Here is a 22,379-nt window from a genome sequence, read left to right as displayed (position 1 = left end):
ACAGGACCAGCACCCAGACTGTGCCTTCCGTTGTCGTCTTTGGTTAGCAAGTCTTGCAAGAGTGGAGACAAAGGTCATTCCAAGTTCAGACTTGCTCCTCTGGCCAACCTTGACTCAGATTCACAGGATTGCTCGCTCTCTCTCTCCTCACCGCTCTCTGTTTGACAGATTTGGAGACTGTCTAGACGTCATCCAAACTAAGCCAACAGACAAGAACGTGGTGAAGAAATACAGTTTCAAAGATGCGAGAAACAAAGCTGTAAGAACGAAACTCTGGGAATACAGGAGCAAGGTCTTGGTGGTCAGAGTGGCCAGGCTTAATGGAAACTAGCCAAAACAAAAACAACTGTTCTCCCTACCCCTCCCTGAGGTAGACTTCAAGAATGACCACAAGATGACATCTTGACCCTGCCCGATCACCCAGTTCCACTGCCCCTCTAAGGTGCCAACTTAGCCTTTCCCAGTGATTCTCCAAGGCCAGGTGCACGGCTAGATGAGGAAAGTGACTAAGCCAAGAACAGCCCCTTGAGCAGGCCAGCCAATACCTGACCAGATCCTTTGTCCTGTGTACTACCAATGAGAATGAGCCAGCTAACCCTGTTGCTGAAGTCTGCCCTCTGTAATGAGTAAAAGTTGTGTGCTTTTTGGGTTCGGGGTTGCCTCTCCCTGTGTGGATGAGCAACCCCACGTATGTGGATTAAAAACCTTACACCCTCATGCCATTGCAGTGGTCACTTTGTCAATCTGTGCTCTGTGGGTGGTGCTCCTGAGGTAAGGCCACTTCGAGGTCTTCAATAATGGCAGTGTGCACCTGCTGAGCTGTGTTTAAGACTCTCTACAACATGAAGTAGCAATGTTCCCTCTCCATAGAGGACATACAGGTGCCCCATCTGTCACCTCTTACTCTCCCAGTCTGCTGGTCTCAAGACTGAATTGGAGAAGTCCTAGTTTGGGCAATGATTTGCCTCCAACCTGCCCGTGATCTGGATCTCCGGCTCCTCTAAGAGCTATCCTCTAACTTGCTTGCTTTCCGTGCCTCTCTTAAACCCTGCCTCCCGGTTTTCACTCCAGAGAGCAAACTTGCTCACGATCAAGCGTGAATCACTGGTAAGGCCTAAGCAATCCCTGGCGCGTGTAGATTTCTTGCTCTATTTTGCAAGACCCAAGCCTGTAACAAGAGAGGGAAATATAACTGGACATTTTGTTCAGTGAGATAGCGGAACACAATAGAAGGCAGGAGAACTCGAGCACTTCATCTCTGTGTCTGATGCATATCAGGAGATGGTGCTGGCTTGCCTGGCCCTGATGTTTTCTAGAGCTCTCTGCTACTAACGTCTTATGATGCTGCCCTTATTTGTTTGTTTATGAGCAGGGAGATGGGCTTTTTCATGGTCCCTGAAGCTGTGCCTATAGGGAAACATTATGTTTTGCAGAAGCATATGGCCAGCTAAGCCTAATGAACCGATTCACTAGGACCGAATGTGCCAGGAAGCTCTGCACTTAACACGGACACGGTGACACTGAAAAAGATAAGGTGACAAGCGTGAATATGGGGGTGGGAGAAAGAAGAAAGGAGACACACCAAGTAAAGCAGCAGTGCTGACCTAGAAAACCTCACTCAGAACAAGGGGAAGGCATGCAGGAGAGTGCACACAGCTCCCCAGGTAGCCTGGGCTGGAAAGGGAGGGGTATGGGGTGTAAGAGGATGGGGTGACAATGTGCAGGCAGAGAATGTGAGGCTGGTTGGTAATATTATAAAACTTTCCAAAGTTACTCTATGTAGGGGCTGGAGAGATGGCTCAGTGGTTAAGTGCACTGGCTGCTCTTCCAGGGGTCCCAGGTTCAATTCCCAGTGCCCACATGGTGGCTCACAACTGTCTCTAACTCCAGGCCCAGATCCAGTTGCCCTCTTTTGGCCTCCGTGGGCACTAGGCATACATGTGGTGCACAGACATACGTGCAGACAAAACACCCATGCACATAGATAAAAACTATCGACTAAAGAAGTGTCTTATGTTAGGTTAGCCAACTGTTCCACTTTCCTTCTTTGGCTCTAGTTTTAACACTGCACTTCCCATATGCCAGGCAAACCAGGACCCGTGGTTACTCCTAGCTGAAGAAGGATCTGAATGTGGCCCTCCTCCCTGTGCTAGAGTCCTGTCCTCTATATCTTGAGCACTCTATAGAAGTGTTTGCTGTGACTTCCCCATATGGTACGTGACTGAGTCAGAATGCCACACCTGCAACCTTCTCCCTCTGGGCTTCAGATAACATTATCTGGAGGCATCTGAGGAAGGTGGCATCTCGGAGGTAAGCTTTCCTCTTATCTAGTATCTATTTCAAACGAGCTGTGCTAGTTGCAGGGAAGGTCTGGGCTCTTTAAAAGTACTGTTAGGAGAGACATCTAGAGAACAAAGCTCCTACTAAGACAAGCTGACTCATGGGAGGGTGGCTCTCAGACAACAGCGCCTGCACAACTCTGCTATCCCTGGTGTACATAATACACTTTCTGGATGGAGGGCCAGGTCACTGTACTCTGAGAGCCAGGGTGTCACAGGAAGTGCAAGCAAGGCATCAAGAAAGAAGGGTGGCCAGCAGGGCTAACTATCATCTCTGACAGTTTAAAATGTATCTCTCGCATGCTACTTAAAAGAACATTCTGGAAGTATTTTACTATTTAGGGAAGGTATCTGGGAAGATGATTAAAATAATTTAGGGAAAGTATGCACTTAAGAGAAATAATCACAGCTTGATTTGTCATTCTCCCCAAACTGCAAAATAATTCACATAGAAAGATACTTGTCAATATCCCCACCATGCCCCACGCCCGCCCCCCCCCCCGACATGCCGACGTATCCCTTACCCTCTTTTTCTCCTCCAGATACCGATCCCAAGCAAATTCTTGAAGAGGAATTATCACAGGATCTTCGAATCTGGATGGGTAATTGGCTTTCAAAGTCTAGGTTTCAAGACAGAACAGTTTAAATTCTCATTTATGTATTTACTCACTATTTGGGGGTGGGGTGAGCTGGCTGTGTGTGTGCACACCTGTGGAGACCAGAGGCTTTCCACTGCTACCCTCCACAGTAAACCTGGATCTGCGTCAGCTAGATTGACAGGCAGAGAGCTCCGAGACCTACCTACCTGGCTCCCCTTCCCAGGCTCAGGGTTCTACATGAACTCCAAGTGCCTGGCTTTCATACGGATACCAGGAGTCTGAACTCAGGTCTTCATGCTTGCACAGCAGGGAACCTAATCCCTGATCAGCTAATCACAACAGCCCCCAGGTTCTCTTTTTCAAGTCAAAAATCACTTCCCCCCAACTTCAGGGGTTCTTTCAGGGAGTTTCACACAGCACATGCAGACTACACTGCCTGAGAGGCCCTGCCCTGTTCCCAGAGGCTCTACCGAGACACTCGGACCCTGACTGGTTTCTCTCACCTTCAGGGAACAAGAGGGAAAAGCACGCCTTAGTTTTCCTATATTGCTACCTCATTTGATATATAGAGGAGTATTGATACATAACTCAGTGAGTTTATACCAATGGTTTTAGGATCTGTTACGTTCTTTTAGGGCTCCCACTCCCCCTAAAGTAAATGGTTAAATCTCAGTAGACTCATGGCTGCTTGATTTGTAGCAAAAAATAACAAATATTATTGCTTTTATTTATTGGTGTCAGGAGAATGACCAAAGGGACGCTATTGTGATTTCGCCTTTCAGGGAAAGGAGAAGCAAACACTAAGTTTAGGCTTGTAGCTAAGTTTTAGTATTAAGTGTCCTTTGGCCAAACATTTTTCATGTGTGTGAATCAGAGGAAAATTACTTCTAAAACGGACTTTAAAAAATTATGCGTATGTGCATGTCGGGTTGGGAAGAGAGGTGATTTAGTGCTTATGTGAGTGTGAGAAGAGGCCACTGGATTTCCTGGAGCTGCAGTTGTAAGCTGGCAGACGTGGTGTTGGGAACCAAACCTCGACTGCTAAGGATGATGTTTTGAGGCCCCCATTGTGTTCTAAACGGCACAGGCCTATCAGGTAAGGTGATTTCAAGAGGGAGAGAGCCTGGGTGACAGTGTATCATACTCTAGGATAGGGGCAAGATGGCAACAGCAACTTGGCCATTGGTCTTCTGTGATGGTTTGCATATGCTTGGCCCAGGGAGTGGTACTATCTTGTTGGAGGAAGTGTGTCACTGTGGGTGTGGGCTTGGAGACCCCCTTCCTAGCTGCCTGAGGATGCTCTTAGCTCCTCCTGCACCATGCCTGCCTGGATGCTACCATGCTCTTTCCTTGATGATAATGGACTGAACCTCTGAACCTGTAAGCCAGCCCCAATTAAATGCTGTTCTTTGTAAGACTTGCCTTGGTCATGGTGCCTGTTCACAGCAGTAAGACCCTAACTAAGACACCATCTTAGACTGTGGTACCCAAACAACAAAACTTTCCTCAATTCCACAGTCTGTGTTCAGTTTCAGACAATCCCACAGGACGATCACTGTTTCTAAGTGAAGAATTATGTAAAGTAATGAGATCAGTCATTTTCAAATTAGGCCCTGTTATGCTTGTTCATAACACCTTTGTTATAGACTGGATTACATTCAAATTAAAATATATGCTAATATTTATCCTTACCGTTAACAAATCTATAAATCAAGCATCTGGGATTACTCACAAACATACTGGGATTATAATCAATTATCCTCAATTATGCTAGAACTGAATTTACACTGATACATTCTCATATTTGAATATAGCCCAGAGAGGCAGAAACTTAAGGGAAAATGACATTATTACAATATTAAAAACATCGCTTTTGTTGACTTAGTATCCTCTATAGCAGGTGCTATCTCCTGAACAGTTTTTGAAAGAACTGACAGTCAAGCACACTTCTGCATCTTTTAATGGTTGAAATTATTCAAAAGATAAATCACATTTCATGTTACATCAAATTTATATATATATATTATATATATATATATACACACACACACACACACAAAACTCAGCATCTACAATAAAGCTTTATTAGAACACTTATATCCTGTGTCCATTGCTTTGTTGTGGAGACAAGGTATTAATTACTATGTAGCCAGTGTGACCATCAACTTCCTTTATTGGCCTCTTGAGGGCCAGGACTATAGGTCTGTGTTACCACACCTGGGCACACTGTTTTTACAATGTAAGTCTGAAATTGTGTCTCAGAACACCTAACATATTTACTACTCGAACTTCCCAGGAAGAAAAACAAAGTTGCAAATGCTTTCCCTGCAGTGTAGAACAACCACAGGAAATATTAGTGTCTTAAGAAGGTCAAGAAAGAAATAAGGAAGGAAAGAAGGAAAGAAGGGGAAGGGAAGGGAAAGGAGGGAGGGAAGGGAAAGGAAAGGAAGGAAGGAAAGAAAGAAAAGTAGTATCTTTCAAACTCTGAAACTTTAGCTGTAAAATAAAGCCATTTGTTCAAAACAATAAAGAAACAAACAGAAGCAAGAAGCCTTCATCCTCCAATTCACACGCAAGACAGCACTTTTACTCTGGATGCTGGAGAAAGCAAGGGTGTGTGTGTGTGTGTGTGTGTGTGTGTGTGTGTGTGTTTTCTGAAGGTGAATCTGGAAAAAGCAAGCAGAAATGCTGGAGCAAGCAAGGGGCTCTGTGTGTGTGTGTGTGTGTGTGTGTGTGTGTGTGTGTGTTTTCTGAAGGTGAATCTGGAAAAAGCAAAGCAGAAATGCTGGAGCAAGCAAGGGGCTCTGTGTGTGTGTGTGTGTGTGTGTGTGTGTGTGTGTGTGTGTTTTCTGAAGGTGAATCTGGAAAAAGCAAAGCAGAAATGCTGGAGCAAGCAAGGGGCTCTGTGTGTGTGTGTGTGTGTGTGTGTGTGTGTGTGTGTGTTTTCTGAAGGTGAATCTGGAAAAAGCAAAGCAGAAATGCTGGAGCAAGCAAGGGGCTCTGTGTGTGTGTGTGTGTGTGTGTGTGTGTGTGTGTGTGTGTGTGTGTGTGTGTTTTCTGAAGGTGAATCTGGAAAAAGCAAAGCAGAAATGCTGGAGCAAGCAAGGGGCTCTGTGTGTGTGTGTGTGTGTGTGTGTGTGTGTGTGTGTGTGTGTTTTCTGAAGGTGAATCTGGAAAAAGCAAGCAGAAACAAAATAGTTCTTGGTGCAGAGCTGCGTGTATTTCGCCGTCATAGCCCCCAGGTTTTTTCCTGCTTCCAGGTTGCAGGCGTGCTGCGGCCCGATTAACCTGGCTAGATTTGTTTACAAAGCCATACTTGGATTCTTCATAGCATTTCTGGGCCATCTCTTAGGAATCTGAAAAGTATCTGATTCTGCTAAAATGCAGCAACAACTACAGAAATTATAAAGGAAAGGACCTTCCACAATTAAATTACTAAAAAAAAAACAAAACAAACAAAAACAAACAAACAAAAAAACAAGGAGTTGGTTATTAAAAAACTAGACGCAGGTAGGCTGAGGTGCATGCGGTGTCTGGAGCGAGGGGGTTACCTCTGCGATGGTCTTCGACACCTGAAAGCTGGAGCTTTTGATTAGTTTTCCATGATTTTGAATTTTGTAAATCCATCATTCAATTAAAATTTTCACGTGGACCAGCATCTCCATCCATAGGTGCTCGGAAATGACCAATCTCCCCATACGGTTCCCCGTGAACGCTCGCCTGTCTCTTTCCAGGTCGCCCTTCCCCGCGCGCGACCTGCAATTGTCCTCCACGCCCCCATCCAGCCCGAGGACAGAACGTGGAACCCCCGCCAGCGCTGGCGAGACCGCGGCAGGGAGGCTGAGGCGCGCGTGCCGTCTGGGGCGAGGGGGTTACCTCAGCGATGGTCTTCGACATCTGAAAGCTGGAGCTTTTGAAGAGCCCCACCACCTTCAGCTTCAGCGGCGGCTCCGGAGGCAACTCCGTTTGGCACTCGGGGGGCTTCGTCTTCGGCCGGCACGGCTGCTGAGAGGCCATGGCAGAGCTAGCGGAAAGCCCGGAACACAAATAATGCAAGTCGTCACGGCAACCGCGTGGCTCCGCCCCCGACGCCCGCAAGGGGCGGGACCTGAGTGGGTTCCTGGGCGGGGCCTCGCATCAACTTTGAGCCTGTTGCTGGCGAAGCCGGGCCAGAGCCAAGCCAGGAACCTGTAGGCCGCGGTACGGAGAACCCACCGAAGGCTCTAAGAACCTGGAACGGTCCACCCGAGACTCCTTCCGGGACTGCCGGCGGCCTCGAGCAGCCAGCCCAGCACTAGCGGCCGATCTCCTTTCAGGTGGGAGGACGGCCTGTTGTCCCAGTAACGCAGGAGTCGTCCCCCCCCCCCCCCCGCCCCAAACCAGCTCGCGTTCCTGGGTCGGGGCAGCGCGGGACAGCGCCGGCAACCTGTGCGCGCGGTCAGCCTCGCCACCCTTGCTCCGAAGCACTCCAACCATGAAGCACAACTTTTCTCTGCGGCTGAGGGTTTTCAACCTCAACTGCTGGTAAGTGCGCCCAGGCGCGGGCTGAGGCCTCGGAGCCACCTTCCTGTCCCCACCCGCAACAAGCCTAGGAAGGAAGCAGGTCTTAAGCCCAGTCAGCTTTGTCCTTCCTGAACCGCCGAAGTCCACATCACCCAAAGCCCAGAGCTTGGGTGGTGACAGCAGTCACCAAAGTCCCCATCACCCAGAGCTGAGGCGATGGCATCAGTAATCACTCCGAACCTTTCCTTTTAAAAGAAGATTTATTTTTTTATTTTATGTGCATTGGTGTTTTGCCTGTCTGTCTGTGTGAAGGTTCTGGATTCCCTGGAACTGGAGTTACAGGCAGTTGTGAGCTGTCATGTGCTTGCTGGGAATTGAACCGCTGACCTATCTCTCCTGCCCCCTGCATCCTCCACCCCTACCCCCTTTTAGGGACATCCCCTACCTAAGCAAGCATAGGGCCGACCGCATGAAGCGCTTGGGAGACTTTCTGAACTTGGAGAGCTTTGACCTGGCTCTGCTGGAGGAGGTGAGGTTGTAAGCAGCCTAGGTTGGAGAAGGGCTGCAGGGGGCGAAGGAGGGCTGCAGGGGGCGCACGAGGGCTGTTCTGTGCGGGATGAAGTCCAAGCAAGTATCCTCACCTTCTTCCTCAGGTGTGGAGTGAGCAGGACTTCCAGTACTTAAAGCAAAAGCTATCGCTCACCTACCCGGATGCACACTACTTCAGAAGGTGAAAAGTCTGTGTTCTCAGCCTGTTCTCAGACGAGGAAGTTCTCCGAGACATTCTTGCTTGTACCCCTGATCCTCTTCCTCTGGGTGTGAGACCAGCATCTCTTCTCGCAAGGGCTGCTGTCTTAAGCTTTGTTCTGGGGCTGATCATTAGAGAAAAGTCGCTGATCAGGGCTGGGAGACAGCGGAGGGGAGGAGGGTGGGTACTTCCCTCCTTGCCTTTCTGGTTATTAAGCAAGCGTTTGTTTTCAGCGGAATCATTGGCAGTGGCCTCTGTGTGTTCTCCAGACACCCAATCCAGGAAATTGTCCAGCACGTCTATACTCTCAATGGTTACCCCTACAAGGTAAAGATCTCTCCCCGATCCTTGCTAACACGGACTGGATGCAGCCTCCCTGGGGCCTTGGCAGGAGGGCGTCGGTCCCCTGAGTTTTTGTCTCCCCTTGCCTGCAGTTCTATCATGGAGACTGGTTCTGTGGGAAGGCTGTGGGGCTGCTGGTGCTCCATCTAAGCGGACTGGTGCTCAACGCCTACGTGACCCATGTGAGTAGGGCTGACAGGCTTAGGCAGCGGCACAAGCTGCGGTGATAGTTCCTCTGTGGGGGTGAGGCCTGGCATCACAAGATAGCCGTGGGCAAGGTTCACCCATCCTGGGTCAAACTCCGTGCCGTGTGACAGGTGACGAGCCTGATTCAGACAGCCTTCTCTTTAATTTCATGGATCCCACTCTAGCTGCACGCTGAGTACAGCCGGCAGAAGGATATCTACTTCGCACACCGTGTGGCCCAAGCTTGGGAACTGGCCCAGTTCATCCAGTGTGTGAGCCTGGGCTTCATGGGGGATGTGGGGTGGGGACTGGGGTTGAGGGGGTGCCGGTTGTCCTTGACAGGGCAGATAGTAAGGGAAGGATTCCCTCCTTGCCACTCTGCCCCAACTCAGCCACACATCCAAGAAAGCAAATGTGGTCCTGTTGTGCGGGGATCTCAACATGCACCCCAAAGACCTGGGCTGCTGCCTACTGAAAGAGTGGACGGGGCTCCGTGATGCCTTTGTTGAGACCGAGGACTTTAAGGTGAGAGACTGTTTTCCACTTACCCCCACCACTCGTTGCAGTGTTCCTGTCTCTCAGCATCCTAGCCACGTGTTTCCCCAGGGCTCAGAGGACGGCTGTACCATGGTACCCAAGAACTGCTACGTCAGCCAGCAGGACCTGGGGCCGTTTCCCTTTGGCGTCCGTATCGACTACGTGCTTTACAAGGTCAGGAAGGCGCTTCTTCCCAGCATGCTTTTCTCTAGTCTCTTCCCCCGTCTTGGGGTCTCCATGTTGATCTTTTAGTTCAGCTGGTGCGGTCTTGGGCCACTGATAGCTAGAGGATGGGATCCTGTTGGCTGGTTCTCTGGGAGAATTTAACGCTTCTCTGTGTTCTCGCTCTTCCTAGGCAGTCTCTGGCTTCCACATCTGCTGTAAGACTCTGAAAACCACTACGGGCTGTGACCCCCACAATGGCACCCCCTTCTCTGACCACGAGGCCCTCATGGCTACTTTGTGTGTGAAGCACAGCCCCCCTCAGGAAGACCCTTGCTCTGCCCATGGTGAGTCAGCTTACCCGACACCCTCCTTTCTACTATAAGGCAGCCCCCGCCTCCATCCTGACCCTCCCCTGTCTACTGACCCTCCCTTGTTCTAGGATCAGCGGAAAGGTCAGCATTGATCAGCGCGCTAAGGGAGGCGAGGACAGAGCTGGGGCGAGGCATAGCTCAAGCTCGCTGGTGGGCTGCACTCTTTGGCTATGTGATGATTTTGGGGCTGTCCCTCCTGGTGTTGCTGTGTGTCCTGGCTGCAGGAGAAGAGGCCAGGGAAGTGGCCATAATGCTCTGGACACCCAGTGTGGGTCTGGTGCTGGGGGCAGGCGCAGTCTACCTGTTCCACAAGCAGGAGGCCAAAAGCTTATGTCGGGCCCAGGCTGAGATACAACATGTTCTGACAAGGACAACGGAGACCCAGGACCTAGGCTCAGAGCCTCACCCAACCCACTGCCGGCAGCAGGAGGCGGACAGAGCTGAAGAAAAATAAAACTTGCTTGACACACTCTAACGGCTCTACCTTGTTCCTTGCAGAGGCATGATGGGAAGTGAGCGTCAGCAGGCTTGTCACTGTGTGGCTTTAGATCATTGGCTGATCCCCTGCCCTCCTTGCAAATTCCCATCTCCCACCAGCACAGATCATAAACCCTGTTCGTGGCACACACTTTTATTGTAAACAACGAAGCCCCTGACTAAGCAGTCCAGATGGCAGGGGTACAGCCCTCGTGATGGTGTCTTGCTTATGGGGCTCAGAGGCCTCTAATCGTCCTCTTCTAGCCCCGGGCCCCCATCTATACGGGCATCTCTCTGAGCCTTCGCTCCTCCTGGAATTGGATCAGAGCATCCCGCTGGTTCACCACATCCAACAGCTTCCTTAGGACCCGGTCCTCAGACAGTCGGTCGGCCTGGGTCTTCAGAGTTTCTAAAGGGAGGAGATGAAGCTTAGAGAGCAGGAACCTGGGCAGGCGGGAGCCTGAAGAGAGGATCAGGCTCAGCCTGTGTGGTTTCTACACCCTAAGCTTGGTTGTTCACACTTAGGATTGTCACCACGCTGCTTCCCAAGTTTCCTTCCCAAAAGCCCAGTTGTGCAGCCATGACTGGAGGGAGGCTTTGGCTTTCTCCTGAACTGATTCATCAGGACATACATAGGCCAGAGGACTGTGCTCCTTGGTCAGTAATCCAAGGTCATGAGATAGCTCACAGACCTTCCCGGTTGATGCCCCGAAACTCGTGGTCCAGTTGCCGCTGCTTCTCTTCCAGGTCCAGCTCCTGCACCCTGTGGGAACCAGAGACAGCGGGTACACCGCTCTGCAGGGCGCTCACAGGGATGGGACCAGGGTGCTCACGGGGATGGGACCAGGGCGCTCACGGGGATGGGACCTGGCTCACCTGCCCTGTCCCCACCCCTGGCCTTACGTGATCATGAGTTCGGCTTCCTCAGTCACTAGGCTGTTCTTCTTCTGAATGAGCTGTAGCAGCTGCTCTAGCCAGAGTTTCTTCTGCTTTTCTGGAGAGCCTGATAAGTTGGGAAAGGAATGGAAGTGGTCACAGGGCCACAGTATCCAGGGATAATCGGCTGTCATGGGAGTCAGCTGTGTGCACAGCCACTGGGCCTGGAGACTGCTGAGGGCCGAGCGTGTTACCGGGAGCCAAAGAGATCTATGTGCTAGCATGTCTGTCACTCCCAAATCTTTACTCACTACTCTCTTTCCTCAAGGCCACCTCCAGCTTCATGCCTTCGGTCTCCAGTTCCCTCATAGCAGCCTCAATCTCGTTTAGTCTCCGCTGGATGGCCTGCGGGTTGGAAGGCAGGACACTCTGGATTGCTCGAGAACGGAGCACTGGACATGCTCTGAGCTCAGCTAACTGACCCTGTCAGAGCTCTGGTGCCCGGGGCTCACCCAGGGCTCACCTGGGCCTTGCAGAACCTCTTCATCTCCTCCTCTTTGGCACGGCGCATGAGGGTTCGACGCCACGTTGGGTACTTAGTCATGTCGCCTGAGTTCTTGGCCAAGGTCAGCAGTGACTGTGGGAGGGTTGGGGCAGTCAGGTCTGGCCCCTGGTTAGGAATGGGAGAAACTGGAAGGGTGAAAAACTGGGATGGAAAGAGGTAAATTCTGATAAACAGGATAAAGACTTAGAGGCAAGCTTGTGAGACTGGGTGAGAAGACATTCCAAGAGAAGGGTGCCTGCCCTTGGTGCTTCTATGCCCTTGGTTGGGGTATTAAATACCTGCCGGATGCCTCCTGGCTCCGACAGAGTAGACAGCTGGGTTTCTGCAACTTACCTGTTCCACTTCTAGCGCCAAAGGTGGCGGAAGCTCCTCCTCCTCCTCTTCTTCTTCCTCCTCCTCTTCTTCTTCCTCCTCCCCCTTCTCTATGGCCTCAGGAACTGAGCAGAGGAGAGGGAGGGTTGGGTTGGGAGTCCAGTGACCGCTGTATTTCCCAGAATCCCTAGCGCCCATCCTCCCGAAGCTTCCCAGATGAGCACATCTGTAGGAAGAGCACCTACCCTGTGGTGCCCGGAGCACACCCCAGCCCATAAAGCTGCTCTTGAGGGACTCTTGGGCCAAGTCCAAGCAGCTCCGTGGGGGCTTGGGTGGAGGCTCCACTCCTGAGTCAGGGATGATGTTCAGGGAGGATAGCCGTAGGCGTTCTACGCTGGAGAGGCGGATCAGCCGACGTGCAGGTTGGCTGGGGCTTGGGACAGGGCTGGCCTCCGTCACAGGAGGTACAGGAGAGGAGGGGCCTGACTGTGTGGTACTGTCTCCTGGTGTTGGGAGCTCCTGGAAAGGCCACCATGTGGTAAGGTCATGGACCCCACCAAGTAGACACTGATAGGCAGCGCTCTGACGACAAGCGTCCGTCAGAAGAGGACAGCATTCATTTACTGCCTGCAAGCCCACTGATCCGGGGACACCTGCCTCTTCCCACGTCCCATCACACAGAGGTTTGTTTTGTTTTAACCTGGTTCTCTGGACTTCCATTGTTGTCTGCCTCCTTCTGATCCTCCTGGGGTAGGTGCTGGAGACAGTAGAAATATCCTGGAAAGGGTAGAAGATGTTGGGTATCAGCCCATTGCTCAGACACTCAGAGGGAAGGTGGAGGTACAGTGGATTTCTTTGGACTCCCCACCTAAAGCTTCAGAGGGGACTGAGAACCTGTTTCCACCTATTGTCCAGCCTCCCTCTCCCTCCACACTCCCTTGTCCCCAAGAAAGCCCCAAGTCCCTGTAGCATCTCTCAGGCCCACTTACCATCTCCTGGATATTGCCCATAGCCACCTGGCCGCAATGTGGCCTCACAGGTACGGCAGCAGAAGCAGCCGCGGTGGAAGAAATGGCCATCCACACAGAAGCGTTCCAGGATGTAGAGGCGTTTCCCACAGAGCTCACACACATCCTCTGCCCCAGCCTGCAGAGCCCCAGGAGATATAGGATCAGTGGGACCCAAAGCCAACTGCTGAGGTCTCCCACTCCCATAAAGCCTTTTCCCACCCTTGCAGGCATTTGCAGACCGGGCCCTGGACCTACCTCCTCATGTTCGGAGGGCAGAGCTGGGGGCACACTGGGCTCAGAGACAGGAGGCTCCTCAGTACACGGAGTCTCCTCCTCTACCTAAGGAGGTGACATAGCGTGAGCGGGGGAATGGTTGTGTACAGAAAGGAAAGGCTGGCAGGGAAGGGAGTAAGACTAGACAGGGGGACAGGATCAGGGCCTGCAGAACCAGCAAAGGAGGGGAAGACACAGAGGAAACAGGACAGAGCAGAAAAACAGCGCAGGACTACCTGCAAGGGAAGCTTCCTGTCACCAGCAAACTCCCTGTGGTCCCGCAGCAAGTCCTAGGACTGTGAGCGTTACCTGAGCCCAGCTCTCCCCTCCACTCAGAATGTGTTCTGTCATTCTCACTGAGCACCCCTTCTTCAGCCTCAACCCTGCTTAGACTCCTCACCTTGGTCCGGGTCCGTTGTAGGCTCCTCTGGAGTTTGCCAAGGAAAAGTATGGCACTAGGGGTCCCGTGAGGCTGGCTGACAAGGCCTGCAGGCAGAGTCCAGCTGTCAGCACTGGGACCTCTTTATATCGCTGCCCTGTGCCTGGGGTGGGTCCTTAGATGGTACCTCCTTCCCTCCTGCCCCCTCTCCTGCTCTTACCCTCCTTCCTGCCCATCTACCCTCCCACTCACCTGAGCTGTGGGGTGTGTTCTTGAAGGCGCTGTGGAAGTGGCTGAGGTAGGCAATGAGGCCCAGTGGGTCACTGCCTGCCACTACGGCCTGTGCAGACAACACTGGTATGATGCCCAACTCATATTCTGCCACCCTCAGTGCCCAGGCAGTGGCTTCCAGAGCGCTCATGCCCTGCAGCTCTGAGGGTTCCCTGTGGGGCATTGGATGAAATGGATGCCAGTGAGACACAGCCTGACTCCACTGTAGGAGGCAGGGAGGGACGGTAACAGCAGGAGACAAGAAACAGCAAAGGGGGTGAGCGTGTGAAGCCTGGTTTGTTGGTAGTTGTCTACCCCCGTGTTGTTTTGTGTTCCCCACACATCACTTCCTCCTTGCACAGGCTCCTTGGTCACATGTCTGACCCCTCAGCCCTTTAACCCAGAGGGACCGGCCGTCCCGTGGTAAGACTAACCCCAGGAGCAACAAGGAAGGCCTGGTTGGGGAAGGGACTTCATTTGGGAAGATGAATGGGGGCTCTGGGAGATGTGAACTGGTACTGCAGAGTTAAGGCTGGCCTCAAATTTACAGTGATCCTCCTGCTTCTGCTTCCAAAGTGCTTTGAGTATAGCTGCATGCCATCACAACTAGCAGCAATATGTATGTGTGTGTGCATGTGCATGTGTGTATGCACATGTATGTGTGTGTACATGTGTGTCTGTGGTGAGTGTGCATGTGTGTGCATATGTGTATGCACATGTATGTGTGTGTACATGTGTGTCTGTGGTGTGCATGTGTGTATGCTCATGTATGTGTGTACATGTGTATATGTGGTGTATGCATGTGTGTGTGCATGTGTGTTGCACATGTATGTGTGTACATGTGTATGTAGTGTGTGCATATGTGTTTGCATGTGTGTATGTGTGTCATATGTGTATGCACATGTATGTGTGTGTACATGTGTGTCTGTGGTGTGCATGTGTGTATGCTCATGTATGTGTGTATATGTATGTATGTGGTGTATGCATGTGTGTATGCACATGAATGTGTGTGTACATGTGTGTCTGTGGTGTGCATGTGTGTATGCTCATGTATGTGTGTACATGTGTATATGTGGTGTATACATGTGTGTGTGCATGTGTGTTGCACATGTATGTGTGTACATGTGTATGTAGTGTGTGCATATGTGTTTGCATGTGTGTATGTGTGTCGTATGTGTATGCACATGTATGTGTGTGTACATGTGTGTATGTGGTGTGTGCATGTGTGTACATATGTGTGTGCACATGTATGTGTGTGTGCATGTGTATATGTGGTGTGCATATGTGTATGCTCATGTAAGTGTGTACATGTGTGTATGTGGTGTGTGCATGTGTGTGTGCATGTGTGTGTGCATGTGTGTGTGCATATGTGTGTGTGTTTGTTGGACTGAACTGAGGTTTCACTCATGCTAAACAAGTGTTTTCTACTCCTGCATTGTTCCCAGTCTTTCATGGCTTCTGACTTCTCTATCTGGATGCAATAGACTCTGTATTACCTTGCTGGGCTGCTGAGCAGAGCCGGACTAGATTACCAACTCTAGGGACAGGTGAAGCTGGGACTCACAGGGCACCGACTCCTGCACAGCATCTTCTTACCAAGCAGTTGAAGGGAGGGAGGGCTGGGCATGGGAGAGAGGCGCAACTCACAGAAGGCCAGGCTGTAGGCGGTGTACCAGGGCACACAGAGCTCGCCCATCAGCCCACGAGGAAGAGAAGTCAGTGACAGAGACTCCAGGAAAGCCAGCTGTCTGCTCCTGGCACCAGTGCAGAAGCTCCTCAGTGCCTGCAGACCCTAGGAGAGCAGAGCCATGCTGTACCCAAGGCCCACGCACACCTGCTGCTGGGCGTGTGAGAGCCAGGCCGCCAGGCAGCGTCTCCTCCTCCCCCATTCTATATCCTTGCCCTTCATGACAGAGTTGGGATACATAAAGAGTGACTACTATAGCCACATAAAAGCCAAGGGAAGGTAAACAAGGGCAGGGAGGCTCAGATGCTACAGAACAGGTGCTTTGGGTTCACACCCACGGCTGCAGGAAGGGGTTGGCAGAGAAGCTAGACCTGCATATCACAGTTGTGGCTGCTCAGCCCGGTCAGCGGAGCACAGCACAGCAGTGCAAATGACTGAGCCTTTCCCATGCTGGCACACAGCTGCCGCCCAAGCCCTGAGACCTCAACCCCCACCCCAAAGCAACCACAAAACAAGCTTCCCAGCACAGGGCCCTGTGTCAACACTGTTGCTTGCTGGCTCTGCCTCTCTGGCTAGGGCAAGGCCTGCTCACCTGTGGTTGTCTTCCGGGCATCCGTCTCGTCACTCTTCTTCCGAGCATGCTCCTTGTCCATTATGTCATAGAGGTCTTGTACCTAAGGTAGCTTCCTCTCAGTCTCAAGGCAGCTGACCACCCAGCACTTCAGCCCTCAGGGAGGAGCCTGCCTATGGTAGGGCTGACCCCTGCTGGGACGGGAAGACCTGGCACGGGACAGGGAGGTGATCTGGGAAGATAGGGGCGCAGAGGTAGAGAGTCTGACCTGGTTGGGCGTTACAGCCCGGAGGTTCAGGTTGGGGTATCGGGTGGCAGGGTCCAACCCATACTGGGCTACATTTCGATGCATATTCTCTGGGGATGTTTGTGACAGAAGCTGGTACAAGCTCTCACTATCGGTGGTGGTGGAAGGTGGTGCACAGACACAAGGGAAGCTGTCAGCACCCACTCCTCAACAACTGGACAGCTTTCCTGTAGTCCCGCCACCGCCATCCTTTCCTTCAGGATCTCCTGACCCCTCTTCCTGACCCTTGCCCCGAATCATGTCTTCCCTACCAGCACAGACTGGTCTCTGAACCAAGCCTCACCGTTCAGCCAACAGCTCTAGAGGCCCAGTACCCTCCGCCCACCGCTTCACCATCCAGGCTGCATCGAAGGCTGCCAAGAAGCCTCGGGCCACTCCAGTGCCCAAAGGCCAGAAGGGCTGCAGGGTATGAGAAATAGGAAACCACTCAATGAGAATCCAATGAGTATGTCCCAAGCCCAGATATCTCCAGTGGGGGAAGACCTTTTCCACCCCACACAGCTTTCCCCTGCACCAAGCAGCCCCTAAGCTCCTCCCACAACAAACCGACTTCCTATGCCCCGCCCCCAATAAGAGCTTCCTCTTGAACCATGGGAGTCATTCACCTCCTGATGCTCACCTCCACAAGGCAGTCCCCCACCAGCCCCAGCAGTAGGCGGGCACCATGCTTTTCTTGGATACGAGCAGAACTCTCTGACCGCATCATGCTTGTGAAGTCGAAGGCTGCCACATCGGGCCGCCCACGTGCATCCTGAGCGAACTCCAGTTTCCCAAGCTTGCCTTGGGTGGCGAAGTCGGCCGCTGCTCTGGCAAACTGCTGCAGAGCCTCAGGCACCACATTAGCTTTGCCCAGCAGCTGATCAGTCTCTGGCAAGTCCTACGTGGCCGAGAGATAAAAACCCGAGCCCTCTGAGAGTAGAATCACATGCTCAGCTCCACCCCGTTCTACAGAGGACTGACCTAGGGTGTAGAAGGTACACACACATGTTGAGGCCTAGATGGGGAGAGGCTGCCTAGACTACATAACAATCCAAAGCCAGGCTGGCCATAGAATTCTAGTAGCCGGACTCTCATATTCAGATTCCTTCCTCAGTACTCACCCTGCTGCAGAGGGTCTCAAGCCCTGCGCTGTCCGGAACCAACATCGTTGCTGTCATAGACTTAGATATCATCAAAGCCTCCGTTTGTTCAGCATTTACAAACAGCACACAACTTAGCATAGTACTTTGTATAGTACTAAGTGTGCAAGTACACAGTACTCAGCATAGTACTTCGTATAGTACTAAGTGTGCAAGTACACAGTACTCAGCATAGTACTTTGTATAGTACTAAGTGTGCGAGTACACAGTACTCAGCATAGTACTTCGTATAGTACTAGTGTGCAAGTACACAGTACTCAGCATAGTCTTAGTACCCAGAAGGAAGGCATCCAGCTATTTCATCCATTCAGTGAGTACACAGTAGGTGCTTAACTACTCATCAGGTACCAGGCTAAGCCCTGGGAACCAACAGCCGGCAAGAGGAAAGAGAAAGACACTCTCTCAGTCCTGGAGCGCATTAGACTGGTACCATATCCGCAAGCTTAGCCCAGACTAGGATTCCTACTGCCACCTACATTCAGGGAGCAAGAGCTTGTCAAACGGAGTTACTGCCTGGCTGGAGGCAGGAGAGGATGGAGTCCATTCATAACCAGGGGTAGACTGTGTCCAGCCCAGCCTCCTCCCTCCTGGGCCCAGGGCCTACCTGGCGCAATACCCCCAGCCTCAGCAGACACTGCTTCTTGGCTGTCATGACAAAGTAGTGGGTGTCGTCCTTGTAGTACACAATGTTCTCCAGATCAATACCTGGCGGGATGGGGCAGAGCAGAGGACGGGGAGATGAGTCTTCAGTGATTCTGCATATCGGCTCTCTAAGCTCCCACGCCACGGCTGGCCTCTGAGAGCTGAAGTCACGCCGTAGGCTGCAGTGAGTGTTCCACACACAGGTCTGGTGGCACGAAGGGCCATCTGTCCTGGCCCAGAGGGCTTTGCCAGCTTGGAGCAAAGAGGGGACCCAGGTGGAACGACAGCTGAGAGGCCTCTATCACTTGGTCACATAGCAGCGATACAAAGCCAAAGGAAGCATGGCGCCCTCTTGAACATACATTTGTAACGTGCACCATTCTCTCTCTCCAGCAGGAGGCAGCACAAAGCCAAGCAGCCAGACATTTAAGAGAGAGTTCCAGGTCTTTCATACCAAGTGAGCAGCTGCTTGGTCCCTGGAGGACCCTTCTTCCTCTTTTGCTGGTGAGACCACCGAGGATGGACAAAAGTGAGGTTCCTTGGACCGAGCCCAGGTCTGAGAGGCAAGTGGGAACCATCCCAGAGTAAAAGCCAGAGAAGGGAAGGCCTTTGAGGGTGGGCCCTCACCTGTGGCTTTGAGCAGGCTCTGGAAGAATTTTTGGTTGTAGATCCGAGCTACGCCACTGATTTCTGGCACCTGTGTCTCCTCCACCGTGCGCCCATTCACAAAGTTGGCTGTGATGCCGATGGCCAGTTTGCCGCGCATCTCTCTGATGGTGAAGCCTAGTGGTAGGGGGAGGTGGGGATAATACTTCTAGGAAGGCTCAGGAGAGCCTACGATGCTGATATCTCTCTCTCTCTCTCTCTCTCTCTCTCTCTCTCTCTCTCTCTCTCTCTCTCAGCTATGAGGAAAAGGGTCACTCACCTTCAGGGACAAATTTGCCTCCTCCAGCTGAGATGAGGACATCAAATTCGTAGCTGGCCAGTTGGGCTGGGGGACTGGGCTGGATCCGGGCACGCCAGCCACTCCCTGGGACAGAGAGTACGAGAGCCACAAAGGTGTAGAGGTCAGAGGGGCCCTACACTCCCAGGTCAGGCTAGAGAAACAAAATAAATTCATAAAGGACTCAACGGTCTGGAAAATAGCTTATCCAATCACACCTCCCGGCAGCCAGGGAGGCCGTCGAGGAAGGCCATGCTATGCCTACCTTGCTTTTCCCTCAGACACGCTGTCTGAGGCTAGGGCTGCCCAGACTTCACTGTCAGGAAAAAGTCAGCTGACTCCCGCCCAGACCTCCCTTATTATGTTGTAGGGATCTCTCTTTGGTGGGTAGGGATTCCCAAGAGCACAGAAATACTTACCTTTTTTGGGAGGGGGCTGCAGGCCAGTGAAAGTGAAGCCCCAGTGAATCTCCACCCCCAACAGTAACGCCACCTTCAGCAGAAGCAGCTGGAGCTGTCGGATGCCTGGAAGCGAGACGGCGGCTCAAGCCTTCTCCCACTCCAGTGTGTACCCGTTCAGAGCTAGGGGAGGCCTAAGAGACCACTGAAACCTATCTGCGACCACACAACTCTGAACACCTGATAACATCTGAGCCCAGACCCAGGCAGGTTACTACGTGGATAAGAAAAATCACTGCCCCGTTTTACAGACGTCGGATCCGGTTCTTAAAGGTCACCCGGTTAAAGTGACTCCTGTTCTCCCTGGCTTTTGCCTGGCCCTACAGTCTCCCGCCTCGAGACTCAGGCACACCAACCCGAGGGCCAGATCAAGTTCTTACTGATATGGTCCAGGGTCCCAGTACAGAAACGCCCGTAGAACTTCTTGGCCCCAAGTGCCCGGAGATCATGGATGGTGAAGGGCCAGAGATGGAGTACATTGTGCCTAGAGAACTTGGTACGCTTTTCCACAAGCACCACTCGGGCACCTAACAGTGCAAGCTCCACTGCAGCCCGAAGTCCACAAGGCCCAGCACCTACCACGAGACACTGCAAGCACATGTAGGTGAGCAGGTGTGTGGCAAACTGCCTCCCCTGCCACCTCTGCTGCTCACACCACTCCCAGACTTTACGTATCTACCTTGGTGTTGGTACAGGCCTGGCCTTGCTGGTACGCAGGCTGGCTTGCTCTCTTGTCCAACTTGGCCCACAGTGACTTGGCACTCCAGTAGTTGAGCTGGGCCTTGATCTTGTGGTACTGGGGTAATCCCCCACCAGACTCCACTCCCAGGGCTCTACAGAGCCCCTGAAAACTGCTCAGTACATCTTGGCACAGCTGTGCCTGCACAAAGGTCTCAAAGTGGTCATGTGCTGGGTTGGTGGAGGTTGGTGAAGCCATATGGGGCCCCTGCTGACAAGAGGAGCAGCTGTGGGGAAACCCAGTGCCTGTGGAAAGAAGAGAAGTTAAGACTGAAGTGAAGGAAAAGAAAGGGGAGGAGCCAGCGAGCAGGCAAGTGTCACAAGGGAGCTCAGGGTCCACCTCTGATTGGACCCTGCTCCTAGCCCACTCCCAGATCAAGATCAGCACCCCCCAACCCCGCCCCGAGACAGCGGCTGTCTCTTACAAAGTGAATTTCGCCAAATTTAGAAATGAAACGCAGTAGTCCTGGGCACAAGGACACTAAGGGAGCAGCAGCCACCATATGGGATCTCTGAGGCCCAGGGGACAAGGAATTGTAGGAGGCGTTCCCTAGGTCCTGTAAGTAGGACACCCGGGAGTTTCTCAAGGGCCTGCCAGGGGGTGGGGTAGAAGGTGGAGGTTTCCCTTCTCGTAGACAGCAGGAACTAACACCCCAATACAACTACGGCTGCTTGACAAGCACACACCCATTTCTTCCTAACTCTCTGCAGGCCAGCGCCCTTTGGAGGACTTAGTGCCACGCTGGTTGTGGGATGTGCCTCTCCCCAAAGGCAAAGTTCCATTCCACGTGCTTGCCTCCTGACAAGGGGCCACCGTCTGTGCAGGCTCCACTTCCCAGCCACCCAAACAACCCTCACAAATGGCCTGAGCATGTTGCGACCGCTGACAGTATGACAGACCTTCTGACTCACTGTGGTCAAAATACTTCCCCTGAGATCGTGTCGCTGCTCCAGTGAGCAGTGGGAAGGAGTAGGGGCAGCAGCGGTTGGGCTCGTCCCTTCCGCAGACCCTCACATCTAATCGACCCCTAGCCTCACTCCCACGGGCGTTCCTCTGTGTTCTCCTAGGAATCTCTAGAGACAAGGCCTCTCTTTGTACCCCTTTCCTTCCCTCCAGCCCACACGCGCAGCTTAAGGGCTCTTGGAGGGCTTTCTCACGCTGTCGCCGGAAGAGATGTAGAGTTGGGGGGATGGGTTGCTCTCGGTGGGAGAGGCAGCTAGGTAGGGTGGGTTTAAACTGGGGGCTAGGTCCTTGTGGGCCGATCTATCATCCCCAGCAGCCCCTCCATTGCCCGTACGGTAGGAGGAGGCAAAGGTTGCCCACATCGGGTCACTAGGACAGGAGTAGATGGGTGGAACAGGAGTCCCTCTTGGAAGTGGAAGTCTGGGGGTTGGAGGGACCTCGGTTAAAAGAAATAAAAAAGGCACCCAGACTGGAAGCACAAGCACAAAGGATGTGCCATAGGTGGAGCGTCTAAGGGATGGAGAACTGGACCTTGGGCAGCGGGAGTGAGGAACTCCCAACACTCTAGACAGTAAAATCTGCACAAAGGCGCTGATCTGGGTAGGGCCCTGGCAGGAGGACCCGCCGAACCAGCCAGGCGTGGCTCCCTACCCCATTTCCCCGGAAGCGCTCCCCAACTCCCTCCTTACCCTCACCCCCAACTCAGCAAGCCGGAGGGCGCATAGCCGGCACTGCTGGACTACTTACCCGGCGTTTCTGGGGCTGGAAAAGCCGCTTCCTGTCGGAAGGGTATCCCAGGGCTAGGGCAGAGGAAGGGGTGGTGCAGAGAAAGCAAGAGAGGGCCTGGTGGCTCTGGAACCGGGGAGTTCCGAGGAGTCTGGACCGCGGCGCCAGCGCAAAACACAGAGGAAGACTTATCCGCACCTCATTACGCCGCAGTCCTCCTCTTGGGACAGCCTGGGCCCCGCCCTTGCCTGC

General features: G+C 52.5%; 3 protein-coding genes across 11 annotated transcripts in view; 1 reads left to right on the top strand and 2 right to left on the bottom strand.

Annotated features, from left to right (window-relative positions):
- Ppil6 (peptidylprolyl isomerase like 6) overlaps window positions 1-6,992 on the bottom strand; it is a 28,855-nt gene extending 21,863 nt beyond the window's left edge. For 3 of the 4 annotated variants that reach the window (NR_197281.1, NM_001432371.1, NM_001432372.1), the window contains exons 1-2: window positions 6,815-6,987; window positions 2,864-2,959 (exon numbers count right to left, since the gene is read on the bottom strand). Coding sequence is in view for 3 of the 4 variants with exons in the window: in NM_001432371.1 (NP_001419300.1) it covers window positions 2,864-2,959; window positions 6,815-6,955 (237 nt within the window). In the remaining variant the exon portion in view is untranslated. Of the gene's footprint in view, window positions 1-2,863; window positions 2,960-6,814 lie in introns of all 4 variants that reach the window. The other variant, XM_087598311.1, reaches the window with a different exon arrangement.
- A 158-nt stretch (window positions 6,993-7,150) lies between these two features.
- Smpd2 (sphingomyelin phosphodiesterase 2) lies at window positions 7,151-10,265 on the top strand. The gene is given in 10 exon segments (NM_031360.2): window positions 7,151-7,462; window positions 7,874-7,970; window positions 8,095-8,171; window positions 8,423-8,516; window positions 8,624-8,713; window positions 8,903-8,985; window positions 9,110-9,242; window positions 9,324-9,428; window positions 9,610-9,763; window positions 9,859-10,265. Coding segments are annotated over 10 exon segments (1,269 nt in total). The 5' UTR covers window positions 7,151-7,412; the 3' UTR covers window positions 10,245-10,265.
- Window positions 10,266-10,404: 139 nt separating this feature from the next.
- Window positions 10,405-22,355, bottom strand: Mical1 (microtubule associated monooxygenase, calponin and LIM domain containing 1). 6 transcript variants are annotated; one of them, NM_001106397.1, is made up of 24 exons: window positions 22,149-22,352; window positions 20,379-20,683; window positions 20,080-20,287; window positions 19,661-19,765; window positions 19,224-19,328; window positions 18,926-19,081; window positions 18,261-18,361; window positions 17,137-17,394; window positions 16,801-16,916; window positions 16,479-16,605; window positions 16,232-16,313; window positions 15,600-15,744; window positions 13,935-14,125; window positions 13,704-13,789; window positions 13,286-13,369; window positions 13,010-13,166; window positions 12,721-12,797; window positions 12,266-12,539; window positions 12,042-12,145; window positions 11,667-11,780; window positions 11,455-11,548; window positions 11,171-11,270; window positions 10,960-11,030; window positions 10,405-10,676 (listed from the first exon to the last, which is right to left on the bottom strand). In NM_001106397.1, the coding sequence occupies exons 2-24, from the start codon at window positions 20,634-20,636 to the stop codon at window positions 10,546-10,548; spliced, it is 3,144 nt and encodes a 1,047-aa protein (NP_001099867.1). In that variant the 5' UTR covers window positions 20,637-20,683; window positions 22,149-22,352; the 3' UTR covers window positions 10,405-10,545. The 6 variants fall into 6 exon arrangements, 4 of the variants coding, with proteins under 4 accessions (NP_001099867.1, XP_087453379.1, XP_087453380.1 ...); XR_015644672.1 differs by having other exon boundaries at window positions 10,406-10,676; window positions 10,900-11,030; window positions 11,667-11,813; window positions 22,149-22,355; XR_015644673.1 differs by having other exon boundaries at window positions 10,406-10,676; window positions 10,900-11,030; window positions 22,149-22,355.
- Window positions 22,356-22,379: the final 24 nt, after the last annotated feature.

This window comes from Rattus norvegicus, chromosome 20, assembly GCF_021556685.1.
Source record: "Rattus norvegicus strain SHRSP/BbbUtx chromosome 20, alternate assembly SHRSP_T2T, whole genome shotgun sequence".
In the NCBI taxonomy this organism is placed as follows: Eukaryota; Metazoa; Chordata; class Mammalia; order Rodentia; family Muridae; genus Rattus; species Rattus norvegicus.
The sequence above is the reverse complement of the archived record's forward strand: the minus strand, read 5'-3'. Positions and strand labels throughout refer to the sequence as shown.